The 17,677-nt window shown below is 54.2% G+C and overlaps 3 protein-coding genes across 3 annotated transcripts in view; 1 reads left to right on the top strand and 2 right to left on the bottom strand.

The window, feature by feature from the left end:
- The window catches only part of WNT5B (Wnt family member 5B), an 88,464-nt gene that overhangs the window by 30,075 nt on the left and 40,712 nt on the right, over positions 1-17,677 (top strand). The gene's annotated exons all lie outside the window — the stretch shown is intronic.
- FBXL14 (F-box and leucine rich repeat protein 14) lies at positions 12,957-16,117 on the bottom strand. The gene has a single exon (XM_060024057.1). It carries the CDS (start codon positions 15,741-15,743, stop codon positions 14,541-14,543), a length of 1,203 nt encoding a protein of 400 aa, XP_059880040.1. The 5' UTR covers positions 15,744-16,117; the 3' UTR covers positions 12,957-14,540.
- On the bottom strand, positions 15,931-16,828 carry LOC138414212 (spidroin-2-like). Its single transcript, XM_069541222.1, has 2 exons — positions 16,646-16,828; positions 15,931-16,488 (listed from the first exon to the last, which is right to left on the bottom strand). Exons 1-2 carry the CDS (start codon positions 16,826-16,828, stop codon positions 15,931-15,933), a joined length of 741 nt encoding a protein of 246 aa, XP_069397323.1.

Here is a 17,677-nt window from a genome sequence, read left to right as displayed (position 1 = left end):
TTTTTCCTCCTTCGCTCACTGGGGTCCGTTGCTTCCACTTGAGATAGAAGTAGTTCAGTTTCTCAGGAGATGCTGATTAAAAGCTGAACAAAAGGAAAGTCAGGCTAGACAGACTATCTACCTAGTAGGTACCTACCTACCTACCTACCTGTCTCTGGCCCTGAGTATTCCAGCCATGAGCACAGGTCTTTGTGCAGGACTGGGGTTAAAGGCACTTTAAATAAACACTGACAGTGGCCCTGGGACCACGTCCTCCTCCTTGTTGGTCTCCCAGCTCCCGCTCGCCCCAGAAGCCCACGTGTGAAGCTCACGCAGGATGCTCTGGGGTCCGGTGGACCCTCTCCACCCCCAGCACCGGGGTCCTTGCCCCCGGAGCTGCTGTTGGCTTCTGTCCAGCTGTGTCTGCATCGGAGCTGACGGTCCTGGGAGCCCACGGAGGTGCCTGGCAGCCTCCCGGGAGCCACGGTGAGCGGAGCGTGTGCTGGGTTTTCACACTCGCGGAGGGAGGATGAGGGCAGGTGCCACCCTGAGGGCGGCGTCTTGGGTCCTGGGACTCACGCTGGGGTCAAGCCCCCAACATTCTCCCTCTGTGGGATCTTGGGGCAACGGGGTCCCGGCTGCAGGGGAGCCCCCAACCCGGGGCCTGTGCCCTGGGCTCGTGTCTACCCGGAGATGCCTGCAGAGGTGTGCCCCCCACACAGCCCAGCGGGGTTTCTGTCTACATTTCACAGGCTTCGAAGGGCAGGAGGAACCCTTAAATCACTCCTTTCCTTCTCACAAACCCTTTCTCTAATAGAACAGAGTGACCGGAGAGGATGCAGGGACAACTCAAAGCATCCTGGACGCCAGGGGCCTGGGCCGGCCTGGCCTCCCTCTAATAGAACAGAGTGACCGGAGAGGATGCAGGGACAACTCAAAGCATCCTGGACGCCAGGGGCCTGGGCCGGCCGGGCCTCCCTCGAGGCTGTTTAGCCTGTGCGTCACTGACAAAGTCCAGGCCGACCTGGCTGACCCGAGCCAGGGGCCTGGGCTGGAGGGAACTTGGCCTTGGATGGCGTGAACCTCAGCTCCGCCTCCTGGGCCGCAGCCCGGCCTCCTGCACCGAGCACTCTGGGAAGCAGGACCCCCCACTGTGTTTCCCCCTGAAACACACAGGAGACACTCCTCTGGGCACCGAGAAGGGGGTCTGCAAGGAAGCGCGAGAAGGGCCTCTGCCACGATCACTGCCAAATAAAACATTTACCAAGCGAAAGATAGCCTTGAGCCCACACTAATTTGTATTTTTAAAACATCATTCATAGGGGCTTCCCTGGTGGTGCAGTGGTTGAGAGTCCGCCTGCCGACACAGGGGACACGGGTTCGTGCCCCGGTCCGGGAAGATCCCACATGCCGCGGAGCAGCTGGGCCCGTGAGCCATGGCCGCTGAGCCTGCGCGTCCAGAGCCTGTGCTCCGCAACGGGAGAGGCCACAGCAGGGAAAGGCCCGCGTACTGCAAAAAAAAAAAAACTCATTCATAAACTCGAGCATTTAAACTATTAGTTAGGAATTAATCCAAATAAACCGGCAGGCTCCTGTGATGTGAACCCACCGTCGTATGGGTTGGTCAGAAGGAATACTTGTCCGCGTTTTTATAGGCTCTTAAAGCGGTTTTAGCTCCATAACTGATAAAGCCGGGCTCAAGCACTATCAGCCCTTCCGCGTGACTGTCAGCACCACGTAGATAAACTCATCATCGTCCCAGGGAGGACCTGGAAGAGGTTCTGAAGCTGGTGACCCAGGGGGAAGTAGCCTCAGTTGCCCGATTACCGTGGACCCTCTGGGGGCCTAACGCGTGCTGACAGATGGTTAATTTCAAGATCTTATACAGATCAAACATAAGATCATCAGCCCCAAATTGGGGGCATCTGTCACCTCACCAGTCTTGTCAACTCTGAAAGCTGGAGTTGGGTCCTGAAGGACGCGGTCCACCGTCACGGGGCCCCTCGGGAGGGGAGCGGCATCACGTGAGGACCGAAAGGCAGCTTTTGGCCACATCCAGAGTTTTCTCTTCTGGGTGATTTTTTTAAATACAGAATTTTGGGTCTTTTTTAAAAAAATATTTATTCATTTGGCTGCACTGGGCCTTAGTTGCGGTGTGCGGGATCTTCGTTGGGGTGTGCGGGATCCAGTTCCCCGACCAGGGATCGAACCTGGGCCCCCTGCCTTGGGAGTGTGGACTCTTAACCACCGGACCACCAGGGAAGTCCACAGATTTTTGAAATAAAGATTTATGTATCACTTTTAAGAACAGCCTTAACTAGGCAGGCATATTGTAGTAATAATAATATTTAAAAGCCGCGGTGTAGAGACTGCCGGTCAGCTGCAGGATGGCAGCCGTCACTCTCTGGCCACCACAGTCTGGATGTTTCTGGGAAGCTCCGTGGCTGTTGGGAGGTGCTGGGGACAGCCTTGTAGGGCAGGGCAGGGCAGGGAAGCCCAGGGCCTCAGAGTCAGGAATGCGGTGGTCCCCGCAGGGCCTGCGGATGCTGGATGGAGATTGTTAGGCATGGAGATGGTGGTTTAGAGAATCAGATGAGTCGGAATATGAGTGCGCCCGTAACGATGGAAAATGAGTGAACAGCAGAATTTCAGAAATATGAAGCAACTGCACAGAGACAGTTGGGGCAGGAGTGAGATGTCGCCTGGTTTATCAAGAGCAGGAGAGGAAGAGCTGAAGAAAATACTGTGGAGAAATGAGGCTCCGCTTCTCCTGTAGTTCCCCACCCAGTGTGATCCGGAGAAGCAGTGTTTCCTATCTTCTTCGGGACAGAGACGGTCCACTGTCTCTCCTGTGATGCCCTTGAATGTATCACTTCACCTTTAGGAGAAGAAGTTCATCTTCTCCTAAAGCAGGATGAAGACTGTTCATTCCTGGACTGATAACATTTCAACCTCAAGATATCATTTCCTTTTCTCTTTAGACCTTGAACAAAACTTTCTCGTTAATTTGAAAGCCCATATTTTGTACTTCTTAATTCTAAGTATGTTCATCTTGTATTTTGAATGGAAAATTAAGAGAGCTGGTCTTAAGTTGATTTTTAGAAACCTTTGTGATCTAGTGAGAGTCTGAAAGAGGTTTACATTCCAAAGTACTAAAAGTTTCATCTGCCCTGAGAAATCTGAGATGTGTTGCTGTCCGTATTTTATCAGATTATTGTTTCCAAATTGCTATTTTACTCTCCCCCAAACTGGTTTTGGTAAAAAGAGAGGCTTTGAAAACAACTGATATTCTGTTCAACAGAGTATGTTAAAAGGATGGAGAAGTATAAGAATAACGACGAATACAAAATAATGGTGGTAAGCCCAGGACAGAGGTAAGCCAGCATTCTGAGTGGTGGGTGACTCGGGAAGTATATTGGGAGAGGAGGCTTTGGGACCCCTCCCCTGTAAGGCAGGCTTATCTCACGCGTTGCCCTTATTTCAGGAGCCAGGCCCCCTCGGGCTCTACTTTCGAGATGGTCCACTGTCTCCTGCGATGCCCTTAAATGTTATCACTTCACCTTTCCAGAGAAGCTCATCTTCTACAGCAGGGTGAAGGTTACTCATTCCTGGAGAAAGCCGTCACGCTTTGAAAACCAGCAGAAGTGATTCAGCAAACGTGTTTGTCACGATTTGGGGAGAGGACCCCACAGGGTCCACCCTGACTTGCTTTCTTTAGGGGAACTATGTGGTCCCCTCCTCCTGTAACACCCACCAAAGGAACTATGAAGGCCAACATGAAATACTAGTATGCTATCTGCATCGTGTTTCGTGTAAGATATTAAACGTAAGAATTGTGTTTCTCTCCATCTACTTCTTGATCGTTTAGGGTCCTTCTGAGACAGAACTGCAAAATCAATGAGGCAAAACATGTCAGTAAGTCATAAATACTGACGAAAACAGGCCGGAGGTATTGTTTTGCCTTTGGTAGTTGCTTTTATTTTAGGGACTTTGAAGAAAGGACCTGAAAATTCTCACTCAGCCTGGTATTTATTTTGAAATATACGCTGACCTCTGACTTTCAGAGCCAAGCAGCCTAATCCTGGATCATCCCAGAACGAGTTTAGGAATTTGTGATCATGTCCTTTTTACTGGGGATCTGTACACATCACTAACCAGCTGGTTTAGAAGGATGAGCCGCTTCTCCTGGCTGAAATAGAAGGATGAGAACAGAGCGCCAACCTGAGATGTTCACCTTTTATCAGTTGATCTTTAATGAACGTTCCTGTACGAATGACATCAGAGAAGGTCCTTCCCAATGTACGGGGAAGACAAACTCCCTTCTGCAGTGTGCATTTTTAAACGATTCCAGATAGGCGGATGAAAATGGTTGGTGTCTTGTATTTTCATCCATGCTTTGCCTTAGGAGTTTCCTGGATATTTGCTCAGTGTGAGGGGAAGGGTCAATGTATATAAATAAGGAGGAGGGGATCTGGCGACATTGGGAACACGACCTCTTGCCCTCCGAAGCCTGGGAAGCCCCGGTGAATGCTCCCACTCCCAGCAGCGTATGGACCCTCCCCTCTGCATGCAGAGCGGGGTCAGAGGTTAATGAATGAGGGCTCTCCCCACACACGGGGGCCCGCTCCATAGTGGTTTTATAAATAGGGGCTTAAACGGGGTCAGAATAGGGCCTGCGTGTTGCTTCCAGACTCTCTCAGTCTTCCTGAAGTGATGGTGTTCAAAGATGCCACCCTTCCACGGGGCAGGGAGAGGTGAGGCCTGGTGTGCGGAGATCTGGGTGGCTTCCCCCAGCCCCAAGCATGTCGAGCAGGACCAAATGGAAAACAAAGCGGGGGAGGGCCTCGTTGCCTCTATTCTTCTCCGTAATCCCTTAAAAAATAATTGCAGACCCAACCTCTGGCCTCCAGCACATTTTCCGCTTGATTAGAGGCCTTTGTGAGGTGGGAAAGGGACCCGCAGGCCTGTACATTGTGCCGGGCCTGAAATGTCCAGCTGGGATTTTTTTCCATCAAAAGAGGATTTTAGTAAAACCGTTATCAGGGGCTTAGGGGAGCGGAGCTGCTGAGCTGCGCGGCGGGCGGATTAGCCCCAGCCAGCCTGTCTGGGCTCCGGGAGGCGGGAAGGTGTCGGCGGCCCCGCGAGTTCACGACAGGTGCAGAGGCAGGAGCGGCCGAGGGCGCGGAGACCCCCAGGCGTGGGGTGCTCGTGGGGCTTTCCCTCCGGGCATCAGGCAGAAGGCGCCGGGTCAGGGGCTTGGGGCCTGCACGGAGGGGCCTGTCTGCTCCAGGTCGTGCCCACCGCGTGCCTGGCTCCCACCGCAGGCCAGCCTGCACGTCCGTCGTGGTCTCCATTGACTCAGGGACCGGGTGGCCCGGCCGGACCACTTCAGAGGGCCAGTGATGGCCACGTGGCCCCTGTATTGTGGGGAGGACGGAGCGGACAGAGGAAGGTGAGGGGTGTGTGCACGTGCGGTGCTGGCCGCCTGGCTTTGCTTACTGTGTCGGGGCCGCTGGGGCTGGGGCTGGGGACATGACCTAAAACAGCAGCTGTCTCCGTGGGGTGACTCGAGTGCTGGCCAGGACAGGGTGAAGAGGCCCGACTCCTGGGGATCGAGAGACAGAGTCCAGGCCAGGGAGCCTCACGACACAGGAGGTGTTACATGACAGCCCTGGGATGCTGTTGTTCTGGGTGATTTTCTCTGCGGGATGGGGAGAGTGGGTAGCACAGAACCTTTGTCCTGACGGTGACGGCCAGAAGGCTGGGCAGTAACAGCCACACTCTGGGAGTGGGACCCGTCACCTTACCGGGGGCCCAACACCCTACTGCCAGCTCCTCAGGCCAGCCCGGGGACCTAGCAGTCGGAATTTTTGTCTCGTGTCCGAGTCACACAACCAGAGGAAGAAGGACTGTCTTCCTGAAAACACGAGCAGCCCAGGAACGCCGCTCCCGGAGATGTTGGCCCCGAGCACCCCTCCCAGCTCCTCCTGGGGTCCAGGCTGGGCATGCTGGCCGTTGGCCTCCCCTGCACTCACCTCACCTGGTCTCTGTGTCCCCTCCGTGTCCTCTTTTCTCTCCCCGGCCACCTGTTTTCTTTATCCGGGTTGTTTCCCTGAATCTGTATTCGTTCTGTGTGTCACTGACACACAGCCTGAGAGTCCACGGAGCTGCCGGGAGGTTTTCTGGTTTCCTACGACCTTCTTGGTTGCTGGCAGGAGCAGTGATCAGCTTCGTGCCTGGGCCCTGAGTTCCAGAAGCTTCTCCTTTCCCTTCTCCCATTTTCTAACCAAAAATGGCCTTTGCGTCACCGTGCTGGTGGCGAGCCTCATTGGGATGGCACGGCGTGGCAGGTGCAGCCGCGGGACACGGCCACCTCCACCTTCCACACTTTGATTCCACATCTGCACCTGCCCTTCAGATCCTTGCTTTCATGCCCCGAGGCCAGACGGTCGGGGCCAAGACGGCGGGAGACCCCAGCCTGTCCCTCGTTGTGGCGTTTTACGGAATCTGGCCAGGTTGGCTCAGAAGTTCTTTCTCCTTCATTTCTGCTTCCTGTTCCTAATGTCTGTTTTCCAGGGGAGGAGTTTAGGTATGTGAGCAACCTCACTGCTGTATCAGGGCTCTTAATCATTCTCACTTTCGTGGGCTCCTTCAGAAGATCCTCATGTTGATAATAGAAACTAGAAATTGATACTCCTAACATTTTTTAATATTTGTGTGTGTGTGTGTGTGTGTGAATAAAGGCAGCACTTTTGCTCCTCCTGTTAGAATGGATGTTTCCACGTATGAGTGTAAACTTTTCCCCAAGTTGTTCTCCCAAACTCCCCGAATACGGCAATCTAACAGGATCTGTATGAGATGGTCTTAAAGAAAAGTTAGGAGTTGATGTTTGATTCCCGCCAGCTACATCAGGGAACCGTCCCGAAGGCGCATCTGATACCTGCTCCCAAACCGAGTGCCCAGCACCGGCGTCCCTGACTCCACCAATACCTAAAAATTCCATTTCATCTTCTTGGCGACATGAGGTTGTCTCGCCAGCTCTCACTCACACCGGGAAGGTCTTTGTGGGGAGGCGACCGGGGGCACCTGCCGGAGGGCATCCGGCTCACAGGCAATGCTGCCACCTGCTGACGGGTCTCGGGGCTAGCAGGCGCCGTGGATAAAGACAGTCCGTCTTTCCACGTGGAAAACATACGTGGAGTTTTGCATGAACCGTACTTTACTTTTCTGCCCCACAGTGGATCCTAAAATCGTCTTAGTGCACTTGGGGTAAAGGAAAGCACGAGGTCAGACGCCCGCCTCTGACACTGGTGTGGCCACGACGCAGGGCTGCATCCCCGCGGGGAGGGTGAATGGGTGGGAGAAGGTGGAAGAGGGTTTGCGGGGGATGGGGAGGTCGAGGAACAACGCAGCAAGAGGCAAGACTGACTTTCCACCCCTGCCTTTCACGAGGTGCCGTGCGACCTGTCTCCTAACTTACAGAGATGCAGTTTAGCTTCCGACGCAAGCAGGGGTGAGGCTGTCACTGCGAAACCCTGTGCCCTGCTTTACTGGAGTGAATTTCCGCGGGTCCTCCTGTGATGCCCTTGAGCATTAGACCCTTGCGTGTGGGGGAGAAGATAGGCCAGCTGTCTTGCTATGGGTCACTGTCCTGTCGCCCTTTGACTCCGAGCACAATGGCCAGGCGTCTGGACGTCAGGGAGGCTGGGAAGGCCAGTCGTCTATCCAGTCCTGGCTCAGAAAACCCGAAGAGCTTCTCTGCCTGCTATGTCAGGAAGCTGCGCTGGGAGCTCGACAACGTTCAGGCCACAGAACCTGGCCGTACCGTAGATCCCTGAAAGACGTTAAACTTTGTGCATTCGAAATGAACTAGAAGAGCTCGAAGCTGTCACTTTAATGCTGTATTTTCATATAGTTTGCTCAAGGCACACCTACTGGCCTTTTTTCTTTTTGGTAGTTCATAGCAGTGGGCTTTGAAGCTAGGAAGCTAAGGTTTAAAACACTGAGGTAAAAATGGAAGGCCCTGGTTAGTGTATCTCCCATCTAAGAAGGCTAAGAATTTGAGGGGTTTAACTGTTGCAGTTCTCCCTTATCTCACCCATCTGACCAGTTCTGGCCTCGGGGATTTTACCGAAGATTCTAAGGAACGTGAGGACTAGTTTGGGGGGTTCCTCTCTATCTAGAGGCCACGTCTCAAAAAGCAGAATGGAAGCCGGTAGCTATTCCTACACAAACGTACACAAGCGTGAGCATAAAAATGCCAGTTTGGGGTAAACCTTTCCTAAGGAAAAACACTATTACAAACAAACATTTGTAGTAAATATTTGCATCATCTTTTTAGATGAGGAAAACAGTGCTTTCCAAACCATGTGGAGTAATTCCACACCATTTATGAGAAGTGAATCTGGACTGGGCTCTTTCCCCGCTGTGTCTGTGCCGCTCCTGTCGCTCTGGCCCTGATCCGGCAGGGGGTCACTGCTGGTACCATGAGCAGGCCTGAGCCTCTGGAGGGCGGGTTACATCCCCCGGAGAGCAGGGAACAGAAGCGGTGCTGATGTGAACACACTGGACTAGACCCTTTTACTCTTTCGGGACAGGAGGGATTTGTAGGTAAAACATCTGTAAAGTCAGGACGTTTTATCCTTGAGTGATGAGAAAACACCTCGTGCTCTCACAGCTCAGTTCTCCTTTGTGACAGGCGGCCCCGGGCGTGTGGAGCTGTGACTTCTCAGCATGGAGGCCTTTGTGTCGTCTGTTTGTCACCGTCCATGACGGAGCAGTGCTGGAGAGCTGGCCCACGTGCTTGAGGACGACAGGGGACCGACTGGACCCTCACTCATACTCGGGCCACCCGGTACCCTAAGCCCGTTTACCAACTCCTCGCACTAGCTTTCCGGCTCCTTGAAAAAGGAGTTTGCATGAGTAACGTACACGTCTGAGTTTGCATAAGTAATGCGTATTAAATAATAACTTTCAGCATTCGGGGCGTTTACTCCAGATGAAAATAATGTGCTGTAGCTCAGCTCTCTTCAGAAGCAGGGGGTCGGGTGTTGCTTGACAACAGCTCAGGGAAGGACCCCCCGCTCCCTCCTGCTGGGGACCGGCCTCCCCGGTGATGGGTAAAGTCTGGGGTGGTCACTGGGCACAGTCTTTCACCCTCGTCAAGCCTCTTTCCCCGTTTATAAAATTAAATGTCCAGCATCCACCAGCTTTGGGGAAACACAAATCCGGAGACAGGGAAGCCAAACACGGTCGAGACTCCGTGCGTCCGCGGGCCGCACCCACATCCCGCCTGTGTGACCGGGATGCTGTCCACTCTCACAGATGAAAGCGAACGCACAGGACATGGGGCATTTGTCCTTTACACAAAGTGGAAGAGTGATGAGATAATAAAAAACTTAAGTCTTCTTTTAAGAAAATATGTGCACTTTCTTGGGTTAACAAACAGGAGATGGAGGAATTCCACTTGGATTGTTTTGTTTGGGGGGGATGTCAGCGTACCCCGTCTCGTGCCATCACTTCTGCTCTCGTGCCGACTTCCTCTTGCCCTGAACGGGAGGAGCGGCTTTGTCCACGGTACCCAGCGCTCCAGGTGGTACCGGCAGCTCCACCAGGCCACATCAGAGCCACCCCTGCGACAGAGGAAAAGGCTGAAACTGATCAGTTGTGGACATTTACAGGTACAGATGTCTGGAAATGCCCCTCTTCTATCCGAGACCTGAGTGTTCGCTCTTTGCCCAGCTGTGCACTCACCTTGGAGACGTTCTAACGTCTTAATAGTTGGCACGGATCCAAATATGAGGTCTCCTCTGTCTGACAACATTCACTTTTCAAAAAACTTAACTTGCTCCGTACCATTTGAGCAAAGCACCTTGACAAGACGAGACAGAGGTGTGGCCTGGGCACTGGCTCGGGATTCAATGCAGCTTTGCCCAGGACCCACATGATTTCACCAAAAGCCTCGCCCCTGACTCCTCAGGGGTCACGGTGGCACACAATTTAGGTCTTGCCCTCTATTAAAGGGGCAGAATTAACTTTTAAAAGGGGGTGATGCAGAGGGGGAAGGGCAGCAGAGGGGGCAACCACGGGTTGACTCACTGGCCCCCTGGCCGCAGCAGAGCCCTGGGAGCAGAGGAACGGTTGTCAGAAGCTGCATGAGGTCTTGGTTTTGTTTTACAAATCTGATCTCTTAATAAGGGGGTCTTATCCTTTGGAAACACAGTGGTCCCTGGGGGCCACTCCCCTCTCCCCTTTGAAAACTTGAGTTCAGATTCTCTAAGTCGGAAGGGAAGGGTTTTACTTATATTGCAAGATCAGCATCTAATAACCACTGTGGGAAAGCACGTGGATTTGGGGGCTAAGCCACGCTTCCATTTACGTATCGTGTGTCTCCGTTTAAGAGAAGGCTCTTGCCGTTAGAGAAACTGCCGTAAAAGGAACATTGGCTTTTTCAGATCTTTGCTGCTGATTTCAATCATGAAAGAATAATGATCGGTTTGAATTTTCTTAACTGTTTAAGGATGTACCGTCAGTTAGGCAAGCATCCTTGTCACTGCTGCCAAAGGTGGGATACATCAAGTGGGCCCTCCCCGCCTCAGGACGGAGGAACTGGGCAGGCAGGCGTCTACGGCAGGGAGAATTATTCGGCAACACCCAGCGCTCTCAGCTAGAGGCCCGTCGTGGTCTTGAGGAGGCTGCAGACACTGTCTGAACCCCGCCGACCCCGCCCTTCACTTACACATCATCTTTTCAGCAGACGCTTCATGGCTTTTGCCCCATGAGTCTCGGACAAGTACGCGGAACCCTTTCCTGACTGCCAGCAACACAGTTCCTGCTGAGGTTTATTGCTTCTAGATGATGAAGTTTACGCTAAGTTCCTGTTTTGTTTTTTCAGTTCTGGAGTTTTGGCAAATACCTGAGCCAGGTTTTTTCTGTTACTCTAAAAATTGCCCTGAAGTCCTCTTAACCTGTGCGCCACCCACATATTACACATCCGCTCATGTGCTTAGCGCTCCTATTCCTTAAAAGCATTTCCTTCCATTCCCGTAGGTGTGGTGAGGCCAACTCCACTTCTGCTCCCTTTCAGGTGGTGCCCTTGGCCCGAGCCTGTCCATCCTGGGTTCAGACAGCCACCACTCGCTTCCGGGAGGTCGCCTTCCTGGAAACCAAGGTGCGATCAGTAGCTGATCCTCCTCGTGGAGTGGAAGGGGGCTGGACTTAGTGGCTGGCTTTAGGCGAGCAGTATTCTCATCTGGAAAAGAGGGTACCTTTCAGCAAGTTGCTTTGAGGACTCGGAGAAATTTTCAAGTACCAGGCAGAGCACATCGTTGGTTCTCAACCCTGATTCCTTTCTTTCTGTCAAAAAAGGATGAGGGGTAAGCAGTCACCTCTGACTGATGCAAGGAGGTTTACTCATCTTTCCCGAGACACTGAGATACATTCTAAACTCTGCCCAGTTCAGGATGAGGACACCAGGCCCGTGATCTTAACTTCCAAACAGTAATTTACCAGCCTTGAGTCAAGCTTATATTTAAAAACCAAGACAAAGCAGAGAAACAGAAAACCTTCCAGTTATAGCTGGTAGGATTACTTTCTGTATTAAATGAAGGAGGTGAGCACAGAGCCTAAGACGTAGGAGGTGCCCAGATTCTTACTGACTGAATCTGCACAGCCACACGATCTCTTGGAAGAAGAAAAATAGGAACTCACAGCTTGTGGAAGCTTCGTGTGCTGTAGAGGCAAATGCTAAATCAGAAAGCTGACCCTGATTCAGAGTCTCTTCTTACTAGGGTTCACACTTTTTTTTTTTTTCCAGGCAGTAAGCACTGTAACCTAAGAGGGAAGAAAGAGATCCACACCTTCCCCAAAGAAAAGGAAGATGGATCTAGTGTCAGGCTCCATGAGACCCACTTGTGGTGGCTCTCCAAGAAGGAACAATGCAGCTTTTGTGACAGGCCCGTACAGCAAGCCTGGAAACTTTACAAAACAGTCCTACCCAAGAGAAACCTGGTTCTAGCTCTCTTCCTGGAAAGAGGTGTTGATCCAGGAAAGTTTTGTGCTATTCTTATCGGCTCTTCCTGGGATCAGTGTAAAAAAAAAAAAAAAAAAAACCCTCAAAAACAAGTAAGACAGACCTCTGCGAAACAAGAATATGAAAAACCCCACTGCTGGCGCATTTATACACTTCCGTTTCCACAGCCCAACCACAGGGTGTCAGATGATTTAGTTATTGTCTACCAAAGGGAGCTCTTTGCTGGAATTGTTGGTATTCAGCCCCAATTCGGTCTAAGAACCCTCACCGGGGTTCGAGTGGCCGCCTTCTTAAAATGCAAATGTGCAAGAACTCCAGGCCGGCCTCCCCGCCCCCAGGAAAGTGTCCAACCCGGCGGCGCTGGCGGGGCTGGCGGGGAATGCTAAGGAGGGGCCCGAGCCCCCGCCCTGCCGCACTGCTCGCACTGAGCCGCAGTCCGCATGACTGAGCGCCCTTAACTTTCCCAACAATGGCCCTGGCGCCCTCCCCGCCCCCTCGCAGCCTCCCCACACCCGCTCAGGGTCAAGAAACCCATCTTTCTTCCCACTTCCACATCTCAGGACGCATTTCTTGAACATCACCCCTAGATCTCACGTCCATGTGGAGAAAAACTGGCCACCCTGGTGAAGCTGTGACTCTTACAAATCTGGTTTAAGAAGAAGTTTCATTTTGTTCGGTTTCTTTAAATTTCCATGTTGTGCACAGTTCAGAACCAGAAGTTATATAAACCTCCATTCCAATCCCATTTCTAGCAACAAAACATGTAGATGTCAGTGGTGAACCTCATACAGGATGAATTTTTCACCGTGAGCTCACACCACACAGGCTGCACGGAACTCTGCATCTTATGCTTTTTACTTCAGAGACACAAAACAGCACCTCCTACCGTGGCCTGGACCCAAACACACACCGCCTTAAAAATAATGCACAGATACAAGGCTTTTGTTTTTGGTTTTTTTTTTTTTTTCAAAAACATACTTCATATTTCCTCTTTTATTATATAAATATCAGTTTAACCTTTTACTGTAAGAATATAAACGTTTTAAGAGGATCTTTGTTATTATTTATACAAATTCACAAACAGTACAATTAATTGATAAAGGTCTCTGGGTTTCTTTTACTCCATGGTCTCGCATGTTGCTGTGGAGGATTCTAAAAAACAATAAACCAACCAAAAAAATCCAACGAAAATGTACATCCTACACAGAAGTGATTTTTTTTTTAAAGCCACAAGTCCCAACCCCCATCAAAATAAAGGCATCTACTCCTCCATTTAGAAACAGAATTTTTAAAAACCCACAAACTCCCGTTTTATTAACAGAACAGAGACAAGACATGAATTTCAGTCTCCTCCCCTTCACATTTCAGCCCCGGGGGCTCTGGAAGCTCCTCCGCTCCCAACAGGAACCCTCACTGTGTGACCTTTTCGTGGGGAAACTTGCAAGAGGGGGAGGGCAGGGCAGAATCTGCATATATAATCATCATTTTCAAGACACAATCTGCATCTCAAACACACACACAAAATAACAAAAAACGAAACAGTCCAACTCTCGCGTCTCCCACACGTTTGTGCTATAAATTAGGTCAAGATTTAGGATCACGGCTGGGCCCTCAAATCCCTGTGGACAAGGAGGAAAAGGAAAGCAGAGCCGGAATGTGAAGTGGGATACACGGGGTGGATGGGGTTTGGGAAGAAGCCAAAGCAAAAAAGATGTACGAACCCGATGGGCATCTGTCCAGTCCAGGCACAAAAATGTTTCAGTCTCAAAATATCTCTCTTGTAGAATTCCAGGGCTTCAGAGAAAAAAGTAAACTAAAACGAGGTAGCCAGACACACACACACACACACACACACACATATATATATATATGTATATATATATATACACACACACATATATATATATAATTTATATATATATATAATATATAGACTATACTCAGCAGAAAAAAAAAGAGACCATGATGTCAACTTCCTTCAAAAAAATGAAAAAGACAATACAAATGAAATGAGCGTGGGTAGCAGAGTACTGTCAAAGGACTGATGACGAGAGACTGGGATTGGTTACGAAGTGGAAGAAGGGTGAAAAGGCCGTTGTAGTTGGGTTTGCTTTTATACGTTTCGAAATAAAAACCAGATCACAGTATTCAAATGAAAGCTTAAGTGAAGGCAGACATTCTCCCCAACTCCCCAGGGCTGAAAGGACTGGTCACTCCCCACCCCCGTTTCCAAATGCAGCGCGGCGGGGATACGGTAGCTCAGTCCGTCCTCCAAACCCCTGCTGGGAGGAGTGGCTGGTGGGTGGCGAGTCCTCCGCATCCTCGGGGAAAAAGAGGGGGTGTGGGGGCGGAGGGACCCCGGACGCAACGGGGTGGGGAGGGGAGGACGAGACTGGGGCTCCGCGTCATCGCCCCCACCGCGTCCCCGGCAATGCTCTGGGTCTACGTGTGCGTGTTGAGTGAGCGCGGGGGCCGCGGCGGTGGCAGGAGGACGAACAGGGCGGGGCCGGGGGAGTTGGTGCTGCCGCCCTCACCTGACCTTCTCACTGTCCGTCATCTGCCAGAGGCCCAGGTTGAGTACCTTGAGGCAGGGCAGCTGCGTGATGCGCTCCAGGCCGCGCTTGGTGATGCGGGTGCAGCCGTACAGGTCGATGCCGGTGAGCTGGCTCAGGTGCTCGGCGATCAGCTCCAGGCCCTTGTCCGTGATGCGTACACACTGCCCGATGTTGAGTGTGCGCAGCCCGTGCATCTGCCGCACCATGCGGTTGATGCCATCGTCGCTTATGTGGCAGGAGCAGAGGGACAGGGACTTGAGGCCGTCCAGCCCCTGCGCTATGTAAGCCAGGCTCTGGTCCCCCACCTTGTCACAGAAGGACACATCCAGCCCCGAGAGGCGCAGGCTGCCCATGGCCAGATGCATGATGCCCGTGTCACTGATGTTGTCGCAGGAGCGCAGGTTAAGGCTGCGCAGGCTGCCCATGTGCGACAGGTGCAGGAGGCCTGCGTCCGAGATGCCTCCGCAGAAGCTGAGGTTGAGGAGCCTCAGGCCCGTCAGCCCCCGGGAGATGTGCTTCAGAGACAGATCCGTGAGCTTCTGGCAGTCCTGCAGCGTGAGCTGCTCCAGGCCCAGGCAGCCCTCGGCCGCGCTGCGCGTCATGCCGGCCAGGTGCCCGATGCCCACGTCCGAGAGGTGGCGGCAGCTGCGGAGATTAAGGCTCTTGAGGCGCTGCAGGCCCCAGGCGATGAGCAGGAGGCCGGTGTTGGTGATGTTGCTGCAGCCGCCCAGCTCCAGCACCTCCAGGCCCTTGAGGTACTGGGCTATGCGGCCCAGGCTGCTGTCAGTGATCTGCTTGCACAGGCTCAGGTTGAGGGCGCGCAGCGAGCCGATCTCCTGAACGAACGCGTGGCCCAGTCCGTTGTCGGTGAGGTTGTAGCAGCCGCTGAGGTTGAGGCTCTCGATGTTGGCCATGCCCTGGATCACGTAGCTGAGGCTGCGGCGCAGGCTCAGGATCTGCACCCGGCGGATGCCCCGGGCCTGCAGGCTGGGGAACAGCGACGGGTTGGCCCGGCGCAGGTGCAGCTTGGCCTCCACCCCCCGCCACACCGACTTGTGGTAGGCGGCGTCCCGCCAGGCCGTGCACACCTGCGCCGCGCGCCCCTTGTCGCGCACGTCCAGGTAGCCGAAGATCATGGCCAGCAGCTCGGGGAACAGGCACGAGATGTGCGTCTCCATCTTCCTCCCCGCGGCGTCGGGGAGGAGGCGCGGGCCCCGCTCCCGCCCGAGCGACGAGGCGGCTGGCCGGCCGCGCCGCGGGCCCAACGGACGCGCCTCCCGCCTTCCGGCTCGGCGCCGCTCCTCCTCCCGTCCGCGCGTCCTTCCTGCCGCCCTGCCCGCCCTCCCCGCCCGGCGCGCTCGGCGCTCACATCCCGGGCGGGCGCCCCCGCAGCCCGGCCCTTGCTGGGCTCAGCTCTGCCGCGCCCGGCCCGCGCCGCCCCGCCGCCGCCGCCGCCGCGCCCCCGGCCGCATCCTCCGGCGCCGCGCGGGCCGGGCTGCGCGCTCGGGCTGGGCGCCGGGAGGCTGCGGCCGCCTTTGTCCTCGCCCGCTTTTCAAAGCTGCCAGCGGGCCGCCCGCACTCGGCCGCCCCGGCGGGGGGACTTCGGGCCGGCGCGCGCTCGGCCCCCGCGTCCGCGCGCGGGGCAGCGCCGGCCGGCACGGAGCGCGCGCGCGGAGCCGACCCGGGGCGAGCGGCGGCCGCGCCGGGGGCGTCCGGGCCGGACCCGCTGCTCTCCGCGCCTCCGCGCCCCCGCCCCCCGCGCTCCCCCGCGCGCGCGCGATGGTACGAGCCTGCGCGCCGGAACTGCCGGCGTTGTCCTGGAAACCGAGCGCCGGCCCGCCGCGGGTTAACCCTGTGCGCGCCGTCGGGGCGCCGGCCGGGCCAGCCGCCACCGCTTCCGCCGCCTCCACCGACCGCGGGGAGCTGCGGGCCACGCCCGGCCCGCGTCTAGGCTCCGCGCCGCCGGGTCCGAGGCCTCCCCGCGCGCTCCTGGCCCAGCCTCCCGCCCGCTCCCTTTATCCTCCCGCAAGACCCTCCTCCCCGGACCGCTGCTCGGTGACCGCCCCGCTCTCCTCCCCGCCTCCGTCCCCGGGGCCCCGCCGCGCGTCTGTGCTGCCACCTCCTCGGTCCACCCCAGTGGGCGGCTTCCCACGGTTCCTTTCTCTCCAGTCTTGTGCCCTGAACTGGGGAGAAACTCAGGACTACCCACGCGTCCCTTAGCCGAGCACGGCCTCCCCCCAGTGCGCACTCTGGATCTAGCCATTACCACTTCCTTCTAGCATGTTCCGGGTGTTTCCAGACACCGCCGCCAGTGCGCTCCCTCGGCTCCTTATGCATCACAACTTCCTCCGCTTCCGCACTCGGCCGGCAGCCCTGGGCTGCGCCGCGTCGCCTCCGCCTGCCTCGCGCCCGGAGGGAGCAGCCTCACCTCAACCCTATCGCCACCGCTTTTTTTCTTGTCAGCCTCTTAGACGATGAAGGGCCCAGTTGTGCCGACAGTCACTGTGTTCGTATGTGCCGATACAATTTTATCTTTTGACAAAACAGAGTGACGATTGGGCTTGGTTTAAGATGCTCCAGCAAATGTCTGTTCGTTTACAAACTGTTCTCTGGAACCATGGAATGCTCCAGTCTAGAGCGTGGCTCCTGGGTCTTAAATGCCCACTCAGAGAATAGGGTTTCAAAAGAGATTCATTTTAATTACCTTCAAACCAAGAATTTTGGAGCCAGAAAATGACCCTCTGTGTTTTGAAGGAATTTGTGGATCCGCACAACAAGATGCAAGACAGCCTGGTTCAGCTATCAAAAAAGGAGTCTTTGAGAACCTGAACGAGGTTTTGACTGGGTTCCATGTTCAGTATATGAGGTTCCCTTTTGGCCACTTCTCTTTTGCCCAGGAGACCAGTAGCGAGCCAAATGCATACAGATAGGTAATAGGCGTAGTACCTTGTTAGACTGCCGCCCACCTCCCCTGTTCCTAAATCAGGAAATGCAGAAGCAAAATCCTTCAGCCACGATGCACGTGGTGTAAGGCCCAGAGATTTCTATAACCCTCCTGGAATCACGTAGGGTTGTGTTGGTCGTCTAGAAGATTCCAAATGTGCTGTGCAGT

The sequence above is a fragment of the Delphinus delphis genome, chromosome 11, assembly GCF_949987515.2.
Source record: "Delphinus delphis chromosome 11, mDelDel1.2, whole genome shotgun sequence".
Taxonomy (NCBI): domain Eukaryota; kingdom Metazoa; phylum Chordata; class Mammalia; order Artiodactyla; family Delphinidae; genus Delphinus; species Delphinus delphis.
This window is presented reverse-complemented; position numbering and strand designations above follow the sequence as displayed.

Coding starts and splice junctions, on each gene's coding strand:
- LOC138414212 (XM_069541222.1), bottom strand. CDS start 16,828: ATGGCTAGATCCAGAGTGCGCACTGGGGGGAGGCCGTGCTCGGCTAAG. Junction 16,489..16,645: donor GCGGGGCCCCGGGGACGGAG/GCGGGGAGGAGA, acceptor CGTGGCCCGCAG/CTCCCCGCGGTCGGTGGAGG.
- FBXL14 (XM_060024057.1), bottom strand. CDS start 15,743: ATGGAGACGCACATCTCGTGCCTGTTCCCCGAGCTGCTGGCCATGATC.